We start from the raw sequence: 24,276 nt of genomic DNA on the forward strand, positions 1-24,276 counted from the left end.
GACAAGTATCAGCTTTAGCAATAGCCATCTGACATTATCAGCAACATAGGAAAAGTATTCTGTTAATTCAGAAATATCACAGTAAAAAGCACCTCAAGCCATCAACTTGAAGACAACCTCATGTCCCGAGTCCCCTGCTCTTTCCTATTGGTATCATTACTGAAAAACAATATATCATGTTGAAATTGATGGGTTCTTTGCCATTGACTCCAACAGACCAAAGATTTTACCCAATGCAAGTAAAAGAAATCAGAATATATTCATCAATGATCTGTTAAACAGGAAAAGTTGTCCAACACATAATTAATGTTTGACTTTCACATCTCCTCAGAAAACCCAGTCAAGATGAAAGACTCATCTAATTACTTGCTGTTCAAAGTGAATATGAGTATCACAGTTCAACTCATTTGATATTAATGAGGTTAACTGGATGCATTATCTGCAAACTAAATGCATTGATAACATTTTAGCATTCTAAAGGATGATCGGTCTAAACCACAAATTTTCTCGGAAAAACACCAATTTCAGTAGCACCTTCCCAGGCTTTCACATGGGATTCTGGGAGCTTGTCCATGCGAGGCATTGTAGGAGCTGGAGCACAAGTGACCAGATATACCACATGTCCAGGACACACATCTTGGTTACCTGGCTAATGCGTATCAGGCTTGTCAGGTTACTGGCCATCGTGTTCAAATTTTTCCTCAAAATGTTAGCAAGGTAGGAAAGTCACTTAAATTGCTATTGCCTTATTAAGTCTGTATCCTTCTGTGTACAAAAAATATCCAGCAAACTCTTTCTCATATTGGCCACAGAGTAAAACTTCTAGTAAATATTGGCCATTTTATTGTAGCTTACAGTTTATTCATACTTTTTCCTGCAGACATCATTTTTACAGCAAACACAGGATAGCGAGAATACAGTAACAATACAGGTAACAATACAGATAACAACACAATAGTATTCCTTAAATTTATCAGGACTTTTAAACAACAGAAATAGAAATACCTTGCCTGCTCCGGTAGATCCAGAAACAGCTAATAACTGTCCCTTCTCAATCTTGAAATTTATATCCTGAAGAACAGGAGAGGCATGAAGGGGAAAATTACTGAAGAAGAGATTGTCGTCAGTGCTAGGAGCTTTGCTGTTGTTGTTTTCCTGGTTTGCTTTTACAAACAGCTCTCCAATTCCCTGCAACGTACACAGATGTGTATTTGTATGGACATTAAAAAAAAACCAAACACATTCATATTTAGCCATGTATATTGTACTATGGAATTATAAAAACATATGAACTTACTTTTCCAATGTTACTTTTCCTATGTATTAATATAACACATTTATTACATTCTTAAATATATCTATTTAATGTATTTAGTGGACTTGCTCCTAAGTTTGTGGACACAAACAAAATTTGCCTATTATAGAACTGCTTTCCGATGTTTATACATGCCACAGCCTGATTCTGTTTTCAGGCTGGCTTAAATAAGAAATAACTACTTATTACAGACCTTAACACTTATTAAAAGGTCTCTTCCAAAGTTTCTCGGTCGTAGATAATTTGGTATCATGCATTAATTACTTGCCATACATTCCTTGCCTGCTGACATCTGAAGCCAGTTGAAATGAAGGAATGTAGGCTCTTCATTTTAGAGAATATCAAGGCAAATATCAGTAAAAAAGATACACTCTGTGTTTTAATTTAGTTTGGGTAAAAGTACTAACCTCATCCCAAAAGGCTGTTACATTGTCCAGCTCAACCCCAGTGGTTGTTAGATTGTACTCCAGGGCTTTATATTCTTTTTTCAGCAAGAAATCCTAGAAATACCAAGAAAGGAGATGAGAGGAAATGGTAAGGGACAACGGCAATATCACACAAAGCAGAACATCCTTGCCAACGCTGAGCACTAGTTACTATTTCTGATGGTGCTATTGCATTGTAGCGTCTTAGAGGGAGGCATAAATATAGCTTATACAGTGTCTTTTGGATGCAGAAGGAAATATTTTTGAAACTACCAAATCTTTCATTGCTAGTGAAAGCATAAACATAAATGTATTTGGTTCTAGTTTAGAAAGAATATCAAAACTTGGCTTTTCCTTTGCTTTCAGGACATGTATCAGGCAGCATCATCCTCTGACCTTAGTATTTTTCAAACAAACTTTGGTTTTGGAGTAGGACTTGGAAGGTTGTACTCTGGTAAACTGAAACAAAGCAGCTACATGCTGCTATCTTCCTATTCCAAAACAGCAAGAGTTTAAAAACATTAGAATAATGTCTCTATCAACGAAAAAGGTCAGATAATGATCCTAGCCAGTGAAGCACTGAAGTAGTGTAATTTCAAATAACACAAGTCAGAAACACGACCCTTGTGTTACCTTCTAGGATAATATTAGGGAAAAAGAGTAAACCTGTACTAATGTAGGAAAGATAACTTTTCTGTTCCATGATTTTGTTAAGGTTATGCAGTTTATAGGTAACACCTCCTCTAAATCGTCTTGTTAAATTATGCAGAATGAAGCAGGTCTATGTTGGCAATGCAGTGAATGAACTAAGCAGATGGTAAGGGGGAAAATCAGTTCTCTACAGTAAACTTGCAAATTTCCCAAGTAGCACAAGCAAAAGGGAAAAAGCAGATAATTGAAAGGGTAAGAAGGAACCAAAACACTGGAAGGCAAAACAGACATAGTTTGTGTAGAAGAAGGAAACGATAGCTGGGCTTTCATAACAAAGTTGGTAGGGTCATCCAGTGGAGTTGCTGGAGCAGAGACAGAGACAGCACACTGGTCCTGAAAGACTTCGTGGTCTAGAAAACACAGGTCTAGCAGCTACAGGGCAAATACAATAACCCAGGGGACATTGAACTCCCTATATTGATGCGGAAGTTAAATCAGAGAATGTATAACTAGTTTTTTATTTTTGTTTATGTTTCTTGTGACAAGTAAAGGGCACTGGTGTTCTGGGATCCTGTGCAGCCTGTCTATGGGGTCTACACTGAACCTGACACAAAGAGATGATTATTTATGGATTCAGGAGCACCCACTGAGCTAAAAGCCCAAAGACAAGCATTCAGTAAAGTGATGGCAGTGGCATGACAGTTGGGCTTGTCAGTTCTGTGACAGGGCTTTGGATATGCTCTTCCAAGAAACAGGAGAGACAGGATACCTGCACTAACACCTAGGGAATCTGAGAGCACAAGGGCTGCCTAAATTGAGACCCCACAAGGCAGCCTTCTGAATGCCAAACAGAAAGGTTTATGGCTAGATTTCTCAAGTTTTCTGCCCAGCTGAGAATCATAAAAATCCAATACCTGCTTCTTATTCTATATTAAAGTTCAGATTTCTAATTAAGATCTTTAAGTTCCATATTAGGTATTTTTATCACACTGAAAATAATAAAATTTATGTTTTACCAAAAAAAAAGAGTTTAAAAAGCCTAAGATTTCACTCTGAAATAAAATAAGAATTCTTTTCCTGAGGAGTGATTTATTTCAAAACAGCACATATACCAGACAGAGTTAATGAGAATTCACCCTGATTTGCCTCTGCGGATAAGCCTCTCATGCTGGTACATGAGCAATTGATCTCAGTAGGTAAGGTAAGTAATAATTATTTGACCAGTACCTTAATTATATTTGCTACTCATAATGAATGAGATGCACATTTGCATGAGATCCACAATCTCCTGCTGTTCTTGCAACTAATAGCTAGGAAAACAGAAGATCTGTGACTGGAAGCCGTGCTATATAAAACATGTACTAATTTTGTACTTCCTTTTCTGAAGGAAAAACATCTCTTGAGCACCACAACTCATTATATATTTTTATTAAGTTCCTTATTCTGCAAAGAGAAAAAATAACTAAATGCCACTGTTTCAAAAAAAGCAGCATGCAGGTAGCATGAGGCTGCTGTGGTTATACTGCCTGGGGAACCATATAACAAATATCAAGATTTATAATGACATTTCATGGTGTGTGGTCAAAGCAACATATAGTAGATTCGGAAAGTCTGTATAAATGCTGTGCGCTTTTGTTGATCAACTGACAAGATAACATGCTATAAAGAATTAGCTTACGTACTTGGGAAGAGTTTAGTGCATGTACCCTACCTGTATTTTGTTTATTGCTCCAACAGAGTCATACCAGGTCTGTACGGACCCAGGAAACTGCCTGGTCACTGCCATTCGAAGAACAATGCAGAAGGAAATTGTGGTAAATATTTTTCGGAGAATAATTCCTTTCATCACAGCATACGGAAGCACAGCTAAAAATACCACAAAAAAGCCTGAAAAGAAGAAGGCTGAGCTGTTGAAATATCTCACATAAGCAGCTTTTCGGGTTAGTTTCAGTTCAGTTCTGTTAAAAAAAAATACAGATAATTAGTATAGGATTCCACAGTTTACATCTTACAAGTATTTTGGATGGAACTGTCGGTATTACAATTAATTCAGAGGCACATCCATCCTTGTTATTTTCTAGGACTGAAGTTAAAAAAGCAAGATTCTAAACAATTTGGGGACCCGAAAACTAATTGGAGCCAAATTTGGCACCAATGTTCAAAGATGTCAGACAAAATAACAATGATCTATGCCATGATTTAGATACCTCATAAACTACAAGTCTCTACAATTCTTGGCACAACCATTCTTAAGAATCTAATGCTGTGGTATATGATACACTCCCAGAAGCGTCATCCCATACGAATCTGGTCATCTAGATGCATAACTCCCCTAGCAATAAGACACTTTGAAATGCCAGATTTGTTATGCATTACCATAAAAAAACCAAGAACAATCCACAACTCAATTATACTGTCATCTCCTTTTGCAGAGCACCCCGCTAACAGCTTCACCCATGAAGTAAGGTATCAGTAAACCCCAGCTTGAAGGGCTGGAAGGTGGGGAGTTTGCTCTCCCCCTTCCTGTCTCTGTAGAAGTTCAGTCTACAGGGTAGATCACTGACTGCTGTGCAGTCACAAGTGCAACTGGTGATCACTCTTTGCTGCTTCCACAGTGTTTACGCATCTTGCAGCAAGCTATCGAATAAAAAGAGAAACAATCCAGGGAGTGTAATTAATTTTTTGAGTTGATGGCCCTAACTTAGAGTGCTGAAGCTTTCTGTTGACTGCTCTCATTTTGACCCTGTTCACCTCCTGCTCCCCAGGTGCCCTGCAGCTTGGCTTTGCCAGAACAGAGGCACCTCTACTGCAGCAAAAAAGCAATTGATCCACTGCAAGAACAATTAACTGGGGCTGGAGATGAAGCTAGACTCCAGGTGCCCATTCAGTGGCGAGTGCTCAAATCACTGGGATACTGTGCATAAGTTAAAAGTCACATTGGTGACAGTGTTGCAAGGCTGAGCTGGTAATCTTCATGTGTCTTCCAGTATTGAGCCAGTGTCTGCGTGCCATGTCCATTCAGGATTTTTGAGCTGTGTGGAACCCCCTTTCGGCTCCACACTATGCACGCATGAGACTTCCACATGCATCCAGAATCTTACCAACTTTTGTCAGCCAAAGTGTTCTTAAAAGTCCCTCACAGAAAATCTGAGCTCAGCCAGTTTTGGAGCAGGGGGTCTAGCACCCTGTTAGCTATGTTGTTAGCTATTTCGCAAGAGAGGCCTGAAGAAAGAAGTGGGGCATGCAGGTCACCACCACAGCGGTAGCCGCTGCCCTGGAGAAAGGGCCTTGTAAGTCCCTCCAGAGCTTGTATGAGACTGTGGGTGGCAGCACTGAACAGGGATAACAAAGATTTTTGGGCTTGGTGCTCATCCAGTCCCACACAAATGCCTGGATAGAAGCTATCAAAAATCCTCCCAGTGCTGCAGCACACAGCCGCTGCTCCAGAGAGGAAGAATCAAAGCACTAACCCTTTTCAGTATGCTCCCAAGTACCATCCACAAGCTGACCCAGCCACGCATAAACGTTTTCCAGAGGTGGGTCTGTCTACAGGCTTGAGAGCTCTATAAATTAAGCACTCATCTGGGACAGGTCTTGCTGATGCAATTTGGGCACTTGGAGGGAGATGTAAATGACTCTATAAGCCTCATGCACATATAGAATGTAGACCAGTGTATGTCTGGTTTTGAAGTGATGCTGCAGGAATCACTACAAATACACAAGCTTGAGATTCTTTGCTTCATATAAAGATGACAAGGTCAGGCTGGACGGGGCTTTGAGCATCCTGGTCTAGTGGAAGGTGTCCCTGCCCATGACGGGGGGTTGGAACTAGGTGATCTTTAAGGTCCCTTCCAACCCAAATCATTCTATGATTCTATGTATCTTCTGCTGACAGAGCACAGACACTTCCAACCTTGGACTTCACCTTTCCCAGTGCTATGCTATGGTTCAGGGGAACAGTTTGGCATTGTGCTTTTTTACCTCCCTGAATACATTGCATAACCCATAGGAGTGCAGGTATGTTTATTCAGACACCTGTTACAAACAGTTATTACCAGTGCAGACTTCAGAGGGCACACAGGAGGCAGCCCATATTCATCCCTCTGAAGTGACACGGTTCCCCAGGGGAGTTTCCCTGTGGCAGCGTTACACCTGCAGGATGGCCAGCCCTGGCAGCTCACGGCTACCAGAGTAAGGGCACCAGTCTAGCTAGTTCATTAGAGTTGATTAAATGGGGTCACATCAGAAAACGCCAGCATGCAGCAGAGGTTTGGTAACGACTGAGTTATAACACACTGTTGCTAAAATACAGGCACGGCTTCACACACAAGGTCTCATTCCCCACCAGCTTAACAAGCCAACTGATTGGGAGGCCCTGCAGGGCTGGCTCAGCAAGCAGAACTCAACTGAAACTCTAACATTCCTGGGTTGACCTGCTCTGGTGATGTCTCACCAAGTGACCTGTTGGATCACTCAAAAAGGTACAGTATTTCTGTGCAGAGAAGTAGAAGAGAGATACTTTGATCTGGTAATATTGCTAGCATTCTTGTCTTTAAAACAATTCACGCATAACATAATATAAATTGAATTCCAGCATTACAAAATCCACTATAATTATCGTAGAAAATATAGATCATAAAATGACAGTCTTTTTTCCAGGTTTCTGTGACCATTTTGTGGACTAAATCTTATTTAATTCATTTCTACAGGATTTCCTCACAACATACATTATCATATTTCCTAAAAGCAACGCATGTGACTAGTGACAGCAGGGGAATCCTAACCTGCTTCCATCCTTGAGCTGGAACTCACAGCTTGGATTCAGACCAAGTTTTCTCTGATTGTTTACAGTAAATCATTACAACTTTTAAGATCTTCCTTATTTTAAAGGTAGAGAACACTTCACTTTCCCTGGATTGTCTTTCAGAAAGCAGCTGAACAAGAAGGTGTTTGTGTAATAATATAATTTCATCTCCTTTATTTACATGATAATAGGACACATATTTCTTTTATTTTCTTTTATTTTCCCAATCACACACCTGGCACAGAATTTTAATTCTCTGTAAAGGACTAAACAAACACACGAGACAGCTTTAATGCAGCGTCACCCATCAATCAATGTCACTTCTCCCTTCCTGCAGGACTCCCTGTTGGTAACGAAGACCTCCTCCTCACAGCTCTCAGCTATGAGGTTAAAGCTAGGTTAGCTCTTTACTTCCTTTCTACTTCAAGTCTGGTAGTTCCAGTTTAATCTTTATATTAATTGAAGAGATAAGCATTATACAAGGCCATCTACAGGCAATAAATGTTAACGTAATTGTGCAGGATGAATACATGAAGCTGTACTACTTAAATCCTTTCACGGATTGCATGTAACATTTAAAACCATCTTTATTGCATTTCTCAGAAAACAGCTGCAGAGGACTCATACTCTTTCCTTCACTGCAGAATGGGAAAGTCTGTAAAGCCTTAAGTAACCATGACAAAAGGGCTTTTTATTGTAAGATGAGGATAGGCTTAGCCGGAAACAAACACAGACGCCAGAATTGTTTTACCTGCACAAACTAACCACTGAAATATCATTATATCAAATGAGGAAGCAAATTAAAAAAAAAAATAATCTCACCTCCATAGTGAACTTGACAAATTGGGAAAAAACCCCAAGCGGCAGTGTGGGAATGCACGGTTATTTTATGGAGGATTAATATTTGTGTGCTTTACTTCTTAACTAACAAGACCACAGAGGATGTTCATAGCCACCTGATTTTCTTTTTTTCTGAGCAGATAAAAAGTTTGACTAACAAATGAGAATACTTACTCACGGATGCTTTCAATCATTTTTTCCATTGCATCTTCCCAACAATAGGCTTTAACTGACTGTATATTTTCAATTATTTCTGAGGTGATGACAAGTCTCTCATTGATCTTTCCTGCCCTCTTATTCCTAGAAAGTAAAAAGGCAGTAGGTCAATCTTCATCTTTTTCATCCTGTATATTTAGTTTGTATTCCATTATATCTTATGAAAACACTTTCCCTATATGCTTATGCTTAAAACATTTATTTTAGCAGAATTATGAAGACTGTGAAATGAATTATTAGAAATGTAGTAACTGTTTTACTAATGAGAAAATACAAGCTTTAAAAAGAATAAATCAAGTCACTAACAAGGAGATTTAATTCTACAAAGCATTATCACTACTTACTGCATATTACACCTTTCATTTTGTTTAGACAGCTGCTGCTAAATGAGTAAAGGCTTATCCGTGACTTTCCCAACACAGCGAACACTCTTTGGACTCCTCTTTTGTAACAATGTCATAACCAGAAACCCTTAATTCAAGTGGTATAAACTTCTTAAACCAACGTGTTTCAAGAAAATATATTGAAATATTTTAAAACAGTCTTGTCACCTGTATTTCATCATCATTTGTCCCAGCCAGGCTTGGAAAAAGGCCATGACTATTAGAAGAGCAAGTCCAGAAAATGCAGAAGCTTCTAACATATCCCAGAGCAGTCCCATCAGCAATGCCACTTGTAAAGGTGCAATCCATACAAAATGAGCCAAAGCAAGACCCTGTGGAAGCCCACAGCAGAAAATAATAATACAAGTTACAGATGTGCTCTGAAAACTATGTGAAAAGGAAAACAACATGAAAGTGACACTTTGAAAAATGTAATGGAGAATGGTACAAATATTTCCAGTAGTAAAACAAGTTTATAAAGGCGGATTTATGATCCTGACCACATAGCATTCTGGGTGTTAATTATGACAGTGCAGCAATACATATACATTCCACACCTAAACTTTGATTTTTGTAAGGCAAAGTTCAGTCTGCAATTGTCTCTTTGCTATGTATATGCATAAGGTAAAAATCCAGCTTTGTAAAGGTAAACAGAATTTGGTATTGATGTTGGCTTTTTCAACCACTGCAAGATGAGAAAAACACACAGAAGAATTTTCTGAGAGTGATTTAAGCTGATATAGAAGGCAAATATTATTTTGGTAAAGAGATGACTGTCACATGAACAAAAAATGTTCCTTGACATTGGGGAGATTTTGGATTGAATTCTGTGATCAGGCTGCACCAAGGTCTGTGTTACTGCAGCTACACTGCTGCAATGATAGGGCGCTTGTCCTAGATTGTCCAGCATGAGCTGATATTGCTCTATACAGTAATACAGTGCTTAAAATAGACAGACCCTACAGTTCCAGCCATGTGTCTGCAGTCTCTGGGATCGTGCTTCTTTCATAGGAAGGAAGCCTCGTACTACCAATGGGCCAATTAAACATACATGAACAGAAGTTCATAGAGTTTCTGGTCCCCAAAGTCATTAGCAGGGATTTACCTCTGTGTCTTTAATGAAAGAGAAGTTTTAAAGGAGACTCCAGAAGTATTGTCTAAAACAGATGTATTGGGAATGGTTCCTACCAAGGTCTTATATCAAGACTTATTCACTTTTAGGAGAGTAGGTAATAGTAGCAACAGGATGTCGAACGTCATCACCTGTTCGATGACAGGAGCGGACAGGGTCACCATAAAAAAAAAGAGTTATGGTGGTCAGGAAAAGAGGATGGAAGGATTGAACCAGCAAGTTCTGACCTCTGTGAAACCAACTGTGTAACCCAAAGGTTTCCTGCCAGGTTCCAACTGGACTGTAGAACAAGCATGTTTTCATGGTATACCTGGGTTTTAGGTTTCTTCTACTAATCAACATATGAGATAAAGGATGCATAAGTATCAGCATGAGCATTTCCATTACCACCTGGTAACACATTTCCTCAAGGTAGTGATTCATTTTATATCTACAATGAGCACTCAGTGCAGTCATTTACACTCCTTCCTTCCTTAGTGTTCGTCATGAACAGTTTGAAGCATTTGTATTTGAAAGATCACTAAATAACCGATGACACACCTCATCAAATTTGTTCAGATTGTTGGAAAGAAGACTGACCAGTTGTCCAGTACTTATTTTATCTAGAACTCTGCTTGACAGTTTTAAGATCTGTAAAAGAAAATAAAACCATAGAAAAATGGCCATGTAACCCATTCCCATAAAACAAAATAAATACAGATAAAAATAACAAGCAGTGGTACAGTAGCATAAATAACAATTCACTTATCTGCTTATGCAATAAAGGAAGTCTAATTAAACTTGTTATTTATGTCACTTGAATTTAATATAGCCATTAAATTGCTTTACAAATATTGATTTATTGACTTAGTCCTTGCTTTCTGCTGAATATTTTATGTATATAGATATATATTCAAATGCGAGTCTTAATTAAGCATGCATGCTGTGTGCTGCTGTGCATCCTCAAAAATCCCCTACTGTGCCTATCCTGACAAATATTTTTGAAAGATGTTTTCACAGTGAGCTTTATACTAGAGTAACTAACATGTTTGTTTAAAATAGCTGGTTTTGTTATTGGTAAAACCAAATACCTTCTAAAACCTTGGGATTTACAAACAAGAGAAGCATCAGTATCTGTTGATTCTTCATGCTATAGAGATCTCACACAGTATCATTCAAACTCAATCCCTTCGATGTTATATTTCTTGTTTAAATCATCACCTCTAATCCTCATTTGAAAATATTCTTTGGCCACCAGCATATGTTATTCTTCCTTTGCGATACACGTGCATAACGGGAGCACAGTGGTAGAACAATTAAAGCATCTCACTACATATCCAGCAAGTCTGAACTCACACAGAGGCTGCCTTCAGTCAAACCAGCTGTAGACAAGTATTTAATTCTTTGGACTTCAGAAATGGAGAGCTGTCAGAAACTGACGTTAGACACATTATTCTTTTGTGTACTTTGTTTACCTTGACTAACAAAACTATCAATCTTTCAACAAACTGGCCTAAAAGTTACGTAGGCTACAGACAGAGGTTTGGCTTTGAGTGTAAATGAAACAATTACCTTCTTATAAATCAAACTAAACATAGCTATCCTCATTTGCATTCCTATATGATGAAGACCAAATATAGCAGGGTGTATGAGTAGTGTTCTCACAAGGAAGAGAAGGCACAAGCCAATGCCCAGGTAGTAGGCTATGGATCTTTCGCTGGAGTTGTCTGGATCATAGGAAGCTATTATTCTTCCCAGCAGAAGGGGTTGCACAGATTTGGTGACTTCCTGCAGACAAAAATAAGAAAAAAAAATTATCAGTAGTTTGCTCACTTTTTTTAAAAGAATTAACATTTTAATTTCAAGTCTTACCAACTGAGATTTACAGCTTTATATCTTAAACGAGGAAGCCAGGTCTGTTTGCTGTGTAAACCACAGAAAGTTGCAAAAATTGGACAGGAGAACAGACAAGTCACTGCTGTCTTAATCTTTGATGCTCCTGCAACTCCACCAAAGTAAATCTAGTTTGTAAACTTTGTTTGATCATTTCCTACAACAGCGACAACTGAGATAAGCTTCCACATTTACTTTTCAGAGCTGTAATGGATTAGCTGCATCATATGACAGAACCCAGTTTAGTAGGCTGGATCTGTCTTGGCCCCTAGGGAACAGTTCTCACTGCACCTTACTGGAATTGCAGGACACAGGAAGACTCAGAGCTCCTGAAATGAACACCACCACCAGAACAACACAGTGAGCATATAGCTAAAACAGAAAGTAAATGGAAATAGCAACAGAATAAAAGTATAAACAGGTTAGATCATCCTACTCAGCAGTTCTAGACACTGTATCCAGGGTTCTAACAAAAGCAGGATGAGAGGGTGTGAATGGTAGGGGAGGCAGGTTTAATTGGAGTCCCAGAGCGCAACCAGTCCATCCAGCATTGGCAATACCAGCACCTGCCATCCTGGGATAAGCGAAATGGTAGAAAACCAGAGCAGGAAAGGAAAAGGAGGGGCTATCAAGCTGCTTAACTGCAAGGCATCCAAATGATCTGCTACAGCCCTGATTTTACTTGTGCCTGCTATTACATTTGTCCTCAGCCTCCTTTTCTGTTGTAATTAAGCGCTACTAGCACTACCTCACCTTTGCCTTCAATTTCCCATCACATCCCCATCATTCTCATACTTTCACTCCTATAACTTTGTCCTTTTCCATATCTGCCTCTTGTCCCCTCTTTCTTTCCCCAATCACTGCAAAAATCGTCAGTGTGCTGTGGTCTAACAATTTGCTTCATCTTCTGCATGAGCTTCTGAAGGGTATGAAGTCTGTATGTGCTCCTTTGCTTCATTGTTATATTCGGCGTAAAAATATTTAGTGCTAAAAACTTTTATGCATGTCTCCTTATGCTTCTTTCTGTTGTGACTCAGGAGAAAGCATCTGATAATTCAAAAATAGCAAGAAACTGTTGAAAAGTTTTCTGTACAGAAGCATTAAGTTCTGCCAAAAAGTTATTGGTACTGCCTTCCAGCTGAAACAAACAGAGACTCAGAGAGAATTAACCAGGGAAGTTCAGCTGTAATTAATGCTTTACAGGAAAAAATATTGGGGAAATATCCTTTAATATTTTCCTTCTCCTTTAGGTTCCTTTTGGCTTCTTAGACAAGAGAAATCCCAAGTACTGCTACAAACTGTACTTTTGAATGTCACGGTTGATGGAGTTGATATTCATCATTCACTTTTTTCCACAGAAAAGATGACATTTTACATCTCAAATAGCATACCTGTACTATGCACTACATTTCCCAACTTAAACACCACTCTGCCCCAACACAAATGCTGTGAACCTGGAGACCGCTTTGACAGACTTCAGTGTTATCAGTAGGCAAAGGGAGGAGTGTTTATTAAAACACACATGACCCAAGGCAGCTGTGCTTAGACCATATCCATCCCGACGCAGCAAACCAAAACTCCCCAAAACTCACGAAATACAAAACAGTCACCTCTCAAGGACAATGTGGTACTTTCATACTCTCAGAGATTCCAAGATAAGCTTTTATATATTGGCTTAAAATAACATGATTTTTTTAATTATTATTTACCCTTATTCCAGTGAAAATGCCATGCTGTGGTGCTGTGTTTGTTGTGAGTATAAACGTATTGCATACATGCTTAGTTTACTAGAAAAAAAGGTGATTTGCAGACCAAAGGTAGAATAATGGCTGGCAATAAGCCAAATAATTTGCTCTCTCATGGGGTGTAAAAAACCCACTGGTTTACAGTGGAGACTTATCAGCTTACTTACCAAAGGTATTAACCAGCCTGCACACAAATGAAAGAAGAACTACCTGTTTTTCATTTTTCCTTTTGTAACCTCAAAATTAGCCACTGATATAAATATACTGATAAATAAACTGATTAGAATGACCTGCTTAAAAAAGTAATGGGATTTGTGTACCTAACAGAAAATCCAGTTTTCAAGAGTCATGTTTTTTCTTCTCCTGTCTTTGGTCTTCCATCTGCATTCTTCATAGGCCATTGAGAAATTCAGAAACACCCCTCTCAGAAATCATAATGAAAAGAGCAAAGATCTGAAGAGAAACAAGAGTATGACACAGGATACTGTGCTAATCTGACCTGGTATGGCTATTCTTACACAATGAGAACTCTTGCATTATGTGTATCCGCCATATGCTCAATCACTCTGCATCTGAAGACAATAATGCACATCTCTGTTTTGGCATACGCTCAAGAAGTGCTTCGGGACTTTCATATCCCTCCCTGCCTCCTCACTCACACCCGTGACCTATATGCGAGAACTTCAGGAAATCCTCATTAGAGTCCTTTGGGATATGATACTAAAACCATTTCTAAGTTAATGTCAGCAGCTGCTGTGCCTGAGTGGAAATATACTTTTCATGGGGATGAATATAAGAGAAAAATGTAAGTAGAAGCAAGAGGATCCTTACTGCAAAGTACCAAATTTGTTAGCTGGTATTGTGCTAAAAAGCAAGATTTTTGTTTCACCGCCCTACCAGCTTTTCTTTAAATTGCAAGCCACAGTTGCTGATGAGGTGAAGCATGGAAGCTGTTTCAAACAGCAGGGGAGCAGATACATTAAGTGCAGTGACTCAACGTGTCTAAGACAACACTATTTCTGAGGGAGAGCTGTAGTACTCCAGGGGGCCAGAGCGCAAGTGTCCATCCTGCAATAACATCGTTACCTACAGCGCATGAAGGGACAGGGAGAGACGGAGAAACCACTAGATCTAATGAGAGCAAAGCTGTGATGCCAGTTGCAACAACTACACAAACAGCAGGGATGTCAGCAGAGTTATACCACGCTCCAAGAAAGGTGCCGCGAAAAGAGCTCAGGGAATGGACTAGAGAAGAGCTGAAAGGAAAGTGAAGTTCAAAAGAACACGCGACTTGGTTGCACCTATGCCAGTACGGCACAACATCCTGTCCCCATACAAATTAATGGCAAAGCTCCCATTAATTTCCGTGAGCAGGGTCTGAAAAGAACACCAGCGGCTTTAGCAGCAAGTTTTTCCTCTTACAGCTTTCAATAAAATGAAGACTAATTAAAAAAGAATCAAGAATTTAAACTAGGATTTAATCTTTCCATCTTTCTTGTGAAAGGTGCAGATTTTGTTTACTATGTGCTGAATGGCACATCTGCAATTTCTTAAAGAAATGGGAAAAAAAAACCACACAAAGAATATGACTCAAAAATCCTGCGGTCCTATTCTGTCCTCATCTGGTCTAAAATAGTACTCAGTTTAAAAAGTCCACTTGGAGAAATGAACCCTGCACAGTGCCACACCTACAAATGCTTCACTTGCCTGTACTCTAGGAAAGCAAGTTGTCCTCAAATTCGCCTGCAAAAGCCCTCAAACACTGCTTAACTTTTAACAGGAATGCACTACTGCAATAGTTTTGGCTAGCAGACTCTGCAGGAACACCTATAATAGTGCATGGTAGGCTAAATTTGTAAAACTGATGGTTTTTTTAAATACAAACCTGACATATGAATAAGAAGTTGCTGGTTTGGTGAGGAAAAAAGGTTAAAAAATTAAAGGCAGTAATGAGATGGCAGGAGCAAATACAAGACAGAGTTGGGTAGGAGTCCACAAAGAAAGGGTCTCATCCCAGAGAAGAGTCACCAAACAAGGTGAAAGACTGTAGAATGGTTACTACACAGCCCCTTAGACAGCAAGGGGCCCTGTCCTAGACTGCCCTACCTGGACAAAGGCAAACAATTGACCCATCAACTTCCATTCCAGCCACATTGCCTCCTACCAGCCCTGCGCAACACTCAAACAGCCAGAGGGCAGCCCAGAGTTTGATGCAGAAAAGCCCTCCAGAGTGAGCACAGACAGCACTGTAACCATCGCCTCCTCTCCTTTCTCCTTGTGCAGCCCTTGTGTACAGAGAAGACGAGCGCAGCACGTCTCTTCCAACCAGATCTGCAGCAGTGGTGACTTCAGACTGAGGCGAGCGGCAGCGAGAGGAGACCTGAGGATCTTCACTCGTGACAAGATTCCAGTAAGTTGGAGAGACTTAAACTGGGAGAGAATAAAGTTGGCTTGGGAGCTAATTTATTGATTCCCCTATTTTTAATCAGAATTTGTGTACATACACACGTGAGTGTATCTTTACATGAGGAAGCAGCGAAAAGATAATTTAAAGAACTTTTTCACTCTAGGTTTTCTTTTTAAAATCAAGCCTTGGTGCTGAGAAATTTTAGAGTTGTTCTTTAAGAGCTGCATCTGGGGGACAGTTTAAATGTGATTACAAAAAATTAAGGCCTATAGGACTTTTTTCATTTTGAATCCATGAAGCAGCGTGACAGACTGAGGTAAACCCTAAATTTTTTAGACACTAAAAAGAATGTGATTGCTGCATTTTAAGGGAAGCAATTTCCATTTTCTTTAGAGAATTTCTTCCTTTTTCTTTCAACCATTTTACTTTGTGACTTTATCATTCTATTACTGGTAGTCATTTCCCCTAGACATCGTGTTGCAAGAGAAAGAAACCATCATTTTTTTCCATAATTCTAAGGGGAAAATTCTAATCTGAACTAAAACTGTAGTCCATTATTAACTATCCAAATCAAATCAACAGTGACCTAAACCAGAACATTCACATCATTAACAGTCCAGATTAATACACTTAGGAATATTTTACAGGACTTTCATCCCAGGACCCTAAGTAAATTTACCTATTTTGTAATCTGCAAGATCAGCCTGTTTTTCACACAATCATGTCAACAGGAGGGACTCCATGGACGTTTATTGGGGTGGAACCATTGCAGCACAAAACTAGCAGAAGTCAGGCTCCAAATTTGATGCTTAGCCTGTAAAATGCTCTTTGACCTGAAAAGCTGCCTGATGCATTAGAACTTTTCACCCTTAAAAAGTTTCCTTTTAATGCTGAAAAGTCTGCATGTAGTTAAGGACTTGCGTTTTAGTTTTCAGGTTATTCTTATTTATGTTTCAAGTGTTTTATACAAAATGATTAAAACTTGAGGGTATAGGTGTTGGTGTGCCTTCACTTAGCACACAGCTAAGAAAAAATTGACCAAATCAAATGAAATTGCACTGTCATTTGTTCTAATGTAAGGGTAGAAAAATATTTAGAAACTTCTTAAAACCGCAACATGAGAAAATAATTACTTTAGTTCAGCAGTGATACAAAAATTCCGGTGTTCTCCTTGCACTTGGAGAAGCATATGCCAGCACCTAGCACTATGTACATTTCAAAATTATTATTATGTATGTTTTAAAGATATTAAGACATTATCAGAGAATACCTGTATTCTGTATTTATCATCTTTATAAGCAATACACAGAGAAAAATCTGTAGCTATTCACAGGATTCTATATTAATTTAGCAATCCCTAAGACCTAAATCTATTTATGGAACACTAAAAGTTTACTGAAGAGCAAATCTTACCCCTAAATATAACATTATTCCATAGAACATAAATTTCCAGAAAAAGCATCGTCGAAGAGCATTAATAAGTTTGGGTTTTTTCTTTGAAGTTGCCAGCTCTCTGTCCCATTCTCTGAAAAGAAACCAAAAAAACAAGACCATTAAGTTGCGTGAGCAAATACATGGGTCTATGTCTCTGACATACTTCAGTCCACTCAAGTATATCCAAGGAGATTTAGCTAAGGTGACTAATGAAGGAAAGCTTTGCAGAGACCCCAAAGACCTGCCTTTCATTGACTTGATGGATCAATAAAAGTTCAAACCTAGTTCAGCCACATATTTGGCAGTTTTAAATACTCAACCATACATCACCCTGCGGGGCATTAATTCATGAAAAGGTCACATTGTATGTTTTAAAGAAACCTTCTGTACTTAAGTCCAAAGCACAAATAATAGGTAAATAAATGTTTTGGAGCTCTTCCAGTCTCAAAAAATAAAAAAAAAAAGAAAAAAAAAGAAAAAAGACAACATCAACAAAGCATCAAAAATGTGCCTTTTCTACTGCATGGCATTATTTTCAACCCGTGTTGCTGGGACAATAATTTTCAATTCAATAATAAATTGCTGATTGGAAGTAATGCTATATACAGAAAGCATATGTTTTTTTCAAAACCCAACTCACAGTTCCTAAGAATTTCCTCAGCTAACCCTTTTCTTCATTTTTCAATAGAATATTAAATAATCAGAATATTCCATATATAAACGATCAAAATGCATTAGGCATACCAATGTTCTCAATACTTTCCGTCAGTTTTGAATGCATATGTTCACACTGCAATTAAGTTTAATTATATTGGCACAACACAGTGGATGTGAGCTGCCATGGCACACCAGGGAAAGCTCTACCAGGGGCTGGGGGAGAAGGACTGGATTTAGGCACTCGTATCTGTATAAGTTAGTCCCAGGTGTAGTACAGTTTCTGAAATAGGGTAGAGAAGAGAGGAAACTTAAATGAGGAAAGTTAAGGCATGATTTCTGCAGGAGCAATTAGTCTTTCAACAGTGGTATCAAAGGAAATGAAGAATATTATTTTGTTGAAGAAAAAAATAAAACAAGGTTTTACAAGGTTATTTTGAGAAGCAAGAACAGCAGAATAGGGAACTAACATTGAAACTGTGAGTCCAGCCTCACTAGTCAACGGACACATATCACAGGTACCTGTATAGAGGAATTCAGAGCAGGTAGGTGATGCATCTGCACCAGGGATCTCAGCCAGCTCCAAAGCACAACTGTGTGCTGAACGAGGATGCACTTGAGCCAGCCAATGGATGCCATCAGCGCGCACCCAATGCTACTTAAACATTTTGTTGAACAGCTTTTTAATGACAAACTGCAGTGTGATTCCTGAAATAAAGTTATCTCATGAATCTTTCATACCTTTCTAGTTTTTCAGAAAGATTATCAGCAGAGTCTGCAGAAGGGATTTGATAAATATCTGACAGCTCCAACCGTCGTCTGTAGCCCTTTTTCAAAATTGGTTTTGTCCACCTAAGCAGAAAAAAAAAAAAATCACCAGTTGCTGAGGTTAATTCTGGCGTTGCAGTTGCATTGTCTTGACCCGAATATTTTGTCCACAGCACTCAAGTATGTCTATGTGCACGCACACGTACATATATACACATATACACACATACAATGTGACATAATATAGTGTAGTTCTGCATTGTATTTACAAAATTATATTGACAAACATAACATTAAAAGAATAATTGCAAAACGGTTTCATTTTATCAGTTTTGGGCTAGGATCATGCCCCAAACTTCCTATTCAGTCAGGAGCAGACAAATGAACAGGGGATTGAGAACTTTGTACTGTATTTCCAAATATGTGCTATGTCTATATAAATGAATAATAAATCTGAATTATAGTAAATTGGATGTATAATTTTCATTCCTATGAGACAGAAAATCTTAATATAGCCTGAGTGTTCATTTGACAGCTTACATTGCACTATGTATTTAACAGCACGAGTCCTTTCGCAGGACTCCTCATGAGATCTTCATTGAGTCCATCATATGTAAACATTTTGCACTGCTTTTTTCAAATGTCATGTTTAAAAATTTAATAGCAATTTAAAGGGCATGATGAATTAAACCAAAGCAGGAAAAAACTCGACAATCGATAGAGAAAATGGATAGAGAAAATCTTTATCAGTCATTACTGATTTTATCAAACAATTTGGTTCCTGAAAAGCCTATGTATCCTCAAGTGCCAACTTGTATAAAATTTTGCAGCAGGTTCTGTTTGGAAATCTTGTTGAAAGCACAGGGCTAAAACAAAACATAAGCAACCATAGGATCTTATAGTGTATTTTGAAACTATTTGATTTTCTGCTTTACTGACATCATTAAAAAATATTTCCTTAAAAGTGAAATTCCTGAGAAGGAAGTAGCTTGTGGTTGATTGCTGTCATGCTTCCATATGTAAACACAGTTTCTAAACAAAAAAACCATGTGATTCACGATTATGATAAAAGTTATGATCTGCAATACCTCAATAATTTCTGAATTTTTCGTTTTAAATCCTAGTTATAGACAACAGTGAACAGAATTGCAAAAGAAATGCAATATTGTTTCCCACGGTTGCTTAGAAAATACAAACAGCTCATTGGAGATGCTTACCCATATGTCTGTAAGAAGATGTATCATACACACAAAGTAATTGATATTCTCAATTGCAGCCTCTGAGAGTGCAAAAAGGTTTATACAAAGGTAAAAGAACATCATTAAACACTACATGAATGCAAGAAGACCTTAGTACAGTAGTCAAAGACTATTTGTGTGCAACTGTGTGCACACATGCACACTCTAACATTTACTTTAACGAAGTTATGAATCTCATGAGACATCCGTCTGTAATCCCCAGAATTCGGTAAAGCACAAAGATATCTCCCAAGTGAACATTCATATCATAACCATTGCAAAGAGAATGCACTTTAAGAAATTAGAAGATTATCCTCCATTTCTGCAACCATACTATGGTTTCAGATTAATCCTGTGAGCTTTAGCTCAGCCTTTGACACGACTGTGGCTGAGAAATAACACTATCTGTGGTACGTTACAGCAAGGCAACTAGGAAAGTTCGCTTTGAAGAGTCATCAGTAGAACATCCATAAACTTTACTACGACTGGAAACAGGGCCTATGTTTTCAGGGATGTACTAAGATGGATTAGAAGTAAAATTTTGAATTGAAATTAATACTGTTGTGTAAAAGTCTTTGATGGCCACTGCAAATGATAAATCAGGCATTGATTCGTATTTTGCTATCTCCTGATGGCAGAAAGGACTGATTGCTATTGGGTTTGCTCATATCTTGTGCAGAGATGTGTAATCTTTGGGAACGGAAGCTCTTATGGGCTGGCTTCACTGAAAGTTCTGTATACGTGGGTATTTTGGTAATGCTAAAATGACTACAAGTTATGGGATACTAAACCACTACTGCAGCTAATGCAAGTAAGCAACAGTACTTCCTAAGCAACCTCTTTAATTCTCAATACTGTAACTAAGTAATAACCTTGCTGAGCCCCTTAATAATGCTTTGAGACTGCAATAAGCAATTCCCAACTTGTCTTGACAAAAGAGAAATGCTTTACAGTTTCGGTCCTTGTACATTTTGGGAAAACATTTTTCATTGCGCTGTTTCCCTCCAGACATTTTGCTTTATTTATACTTTTGATTAGCACCTGCCTTGGCATTTTAACACTGCCTAAAGTAACAAAACGTGACTGCATTTAGAAAGCAAGCAGAGAGGCTGTTTATCATTTGAGGAAGGCAACATGCTTAGCAGATCTGTACTCCTAGGAACGTCTCTTGTTCTAGCGGGCTTTTAACTGGGTGCGCTTAACAGCGGTCCCTAAACCATCCTCCTCTCCCAAGCCAGCAAGTTTGAGACAGACTTAGTGTCCTCATATCTCTGCTCATCAGGGTAGCTGCAACTATGGTAGACGAACTCCTCCAGCCCACTAAAGGAGCAGTGCTGACACCTTCCCCCGGGGAACCTCCTCCTTGTCTGCTGCCAGATTCCTACGGTAAGGTTGCTGGCAGGGCTTGCACGGAGATGTTCATCTCCCAGCTGCCCTGGCCTTGCTCGGAAGTCCCACCCTAACTAGATTGGGCCAGTTTGAGAACTGTGCCAAGTGGCTTCTAGGATGGAGTGGTAATCGTGGGAGGAGTTGGCCTGTCACGTGCTGTTTGTCTCAAGGCAGATTTTCAACAGCTGCTTGGTTTGTGCTCTCAGGAACTCTGAGAGACAGTAAATATTTTATGAGAAGGAATATACTAAACCTAGAATATATAAATATCTCCTAAAACCTTTTGCCAGATTCCGATAGCATCCAGTTTACCATTATGCTCTGCATTCTTTGCAAAGTTTTTAAATGCAAAATGGCTATAAATTTATTTCAACTGGCAATATAATCTGTAGTTATCAATGTTTCTTTATCCCCAGGTAATGCAGCTCAGTCAAAGTTTGTCAATGAATATGGCTCTTCCATTTTTTCACTTAATAGAAACAATTTGCCAACATTAATTCTGAGTTTTTTCTTCTTGTGTTTGCTGAGAATGAGAATTTTTTTCTGAAAGGAAGGGAGCAAGAAGGAAGGGAAACAGATAGGCTTTACAGCATTACTTTAGCAAATACCACCGGATTACTGGCTGGCATTTAATGAACTCTTTCACAGAGAAACCTGTAGTGCTGTCAGAGTTTTGCCACTAACCAGGAATGTTATTATGGGTACACACACGAAACCCAGCAGGGGACAAGTTTCAAGGGTGTACAGTAGGAAAGAAGAAAAGAAGGAAAACAAGTTCCACCTCTATTATTAATTGCCTGTAGCAAAAAATACCTTATGAGCTTGATATGTAAATATCATATACATAACGTACTGTTTTAGCTTCTGTTTTGGTAGATTTCTAATGACCATTTCTTTGTCATTCACTTTAGCAATATATAATAGATTTCTTACTACAGTTATTTCTTTCTCCAGCATGTTCAGCCTCATCCTACTTGAGTAAACTGTACCGATAGGACAGATGTCTTTGGCTTTCCAAAGAGTATTAACACAGACTGCTAACTTGTCAATAGGATTTGACTCCCCTTTAAGGCTGCTTTGCATGTCACTGAAGACAGAAAGAGCCTCTGTGTTGCTAAGCTAACTGCTCAGATCTTCCTCCAGGGTGCAGGGACTCCCTGGCCCCATCAGACCCTCTTGATCAAGAAGCACAGGGCATTGGGACAGTGACAGAGCAGTGGAGCCGCGCTATCCAAGACCTGCACAGCAGAGCAGCTCTTCTGCAAGGGTCCCTGATCAGGCTGGCACCATTTCAACAGGTGTCCTGTGCACAACACGGTGATATCTACTGAGCAGTGCAAAGGTGGCCATGGCTTTGCTTCCACAGAATCACAGAATCCTTCTCTTACAAAGCACTGATACCTGCACGCAATATATTAGACATGGTGCATGCAGCTCCTAAGGAACTGGACCTAAACCTTGATGGAGACAGAGCAAGAAAAGTGCCTCTGGCTTTATCTTATCCCTTCTTTTAACAGTTAAGGGCGGGGATGGATATAATCAAGCCATGATTGCGACGCTTTGGAGCCTAAGTTTTACAAAGTGTTTGTAGAGCCACAAATTCCTACTGACTGCAGGAAAAGCCTGAGGTACCATGTAGATCTCAGACAGTCCCAAAGGGTCAAACCAGACTGGACTCTGTCAGAGGCTCGGCACTCCCGTCCTGTCCCTAAACATACCCATTACTCCTTCAGCAGAACAAATCGTAAATTGTTACTTGCTTCATACTGGAGGTGGCAGCTCTACTACACTCAAGACTGTTTCTCCAGAAGAGCTTCTGCACCAGAAGCCCTCTTCTCTGAGGGTCCTGCAACGCAGCCGTACAGGGTGACCCCAGCTCTGCAGAGACCTTGGTAACAGATGGGACAACTGGGGCTGCCCACTGAGCACAACTGCCGGCACCACAGCCCAACTCCTGCTCCTTGGTTGCCCTCAACAGAGCTGGGTTGCAATTATTTTGTTTCAAATGGTAACCTGCTGAAATAGCACGTTATATACGCTGAAAGGTATAATAAATCTTTAGCATTTTCCCTTTTAAAAACAAATGTAGCACCCTGAGCTTAATATTGACATGTAATTACTGCGGGGTTTCAACAATGTAAGGTAAATGCAGACCCTACTGATTTCTGGGGGTTTTTGTTTGGGTTTGGGTTTGGGGTTGTTGTTGTTTGGGTTTGGTTTGGTTTTGGTTTGTTTGTTTTGGGTTTGTTTTGCTTTTTAATTATTTTTATTATTATTATTATTTTCCCCCAGATCACAAAAATTAATATTTAAATTCTTCACTAATAAACAATTCTTCCCGGTGAGGTGTTATTTGACATGGAAAATATTTAGCTGCAATGTCATCGACTATGCCACTAGCTGTGAGCAGCACCATTTTAAAAGTAATCAATGTTCTGCTGAAACCCCAGGATTTCAATAGCGAATCTTAATTAGGATTACTCTACAGAAATTCTTGGGGAAGGCTTGCCTTTTTTATGCCCAGTTTTTGCAAAATGACACTTATTCAGATTATCTAATCTCTAAATGCTTTTCGAGATTCAGAGTTTTAGCAAAAATTCAATATTTTTTCCTTACAGTTAGTGAGATAGTCAAGGTATTTCAACTTGCAGAAGTTCTGAGAGCTATTTTTGAGAGAAAACAAAGCACATTAGGGTACAAAGATATTTAAGTTATGTAAAATGCAAGGAGGGAATTCGTTCAATGTATTAAAATCTGTCAATTGTTTAGATACCAAAGTCAAGTTCAAAATATGCCTCAAATATTTCTTTAACAAAGCTATCAAAATAACATACTGGTGATGATGTGCTATGAACAGGGTTGGCAAGGCTGTTTCAGCATTTAACTACAGTGAGACTGGCTAGGAGAGGATGTTTCTTCATCTTCGTTCTTTTTCTCAGTTATATATCTGATCACACAAATAAGAGAAAGGGATTTCTTTCTCCTAGTCTTTTGAAAGACCAA

At 38.9% G+C, this 24,276-nt stretch overlaps 1 protein-coding gene across 1 annotated transcript in view; it reads right to left on the minus strand.

Annotated features, from left to right (window-relative positions):
* CFTR (CF transmembrane conductance regulator) overlaps positions 1 to 24,276 on the minus strand; it is an 88,393-nt gene that overhangs the window by 56,556 nt on the left and 7,561 nt on the right. The window contains exons 2-10 of the mRNA XM_065633619.1: positions 18,620 to 18,730; positions 17,204 to 17,315; positions 11,318 to 11,533; positions 10,307 to 10,396; positions 8,803 to 8,966; positions 8,210 to 8,335; positions 4,103 to 4,349; positions 1,723 to 1,815; positions 1,006 to 1,188 (exon numbers count right to left, since the gene is read on the minus strand). Of these exons, the coding sequence (XP_065489691.1) occupies positions 1,006 to 1,188; positions 1,723 to 1,815; positions 4,103 to 4,349; positions 8,210 to 8,335; positions 8,803 to 8,966; positions 10,307 to 10,396; positions 11,318 to 11,533; positions 17,204 to 17,315; positions 18,620 to 18,730 (1,342 nt within the window). The remainder of the gene's footprint in view (positions 1 to 1,005; positions 1,189 to 1,722; positions 1,816 to 4,102; positions 4,350 to 8,209; positions 8,336 to 8,802; positions 8,967 to 10,306; positions 10,397 to 11,317; positions 11,534 to 17,203; positions 17,316 to 18,619; positions 18,731 to 24,276) is intronic.

The sequence above is a fragment of the Caloenas nicobarica genome, chromosome 1 (genome assembly GCF_036013445.1).
Source record: "Caloenas nicobarica isolate bCalNic1 chromosome 1, bCalNic1.hap1, whole genome shotgun sequence".
NCBI classification, from domain to species: Eukaryota; Metazoa; Chordata; class Aves; order Columbiformes; family Columbidae; genus Caloenas; species Caloenas nicobarica.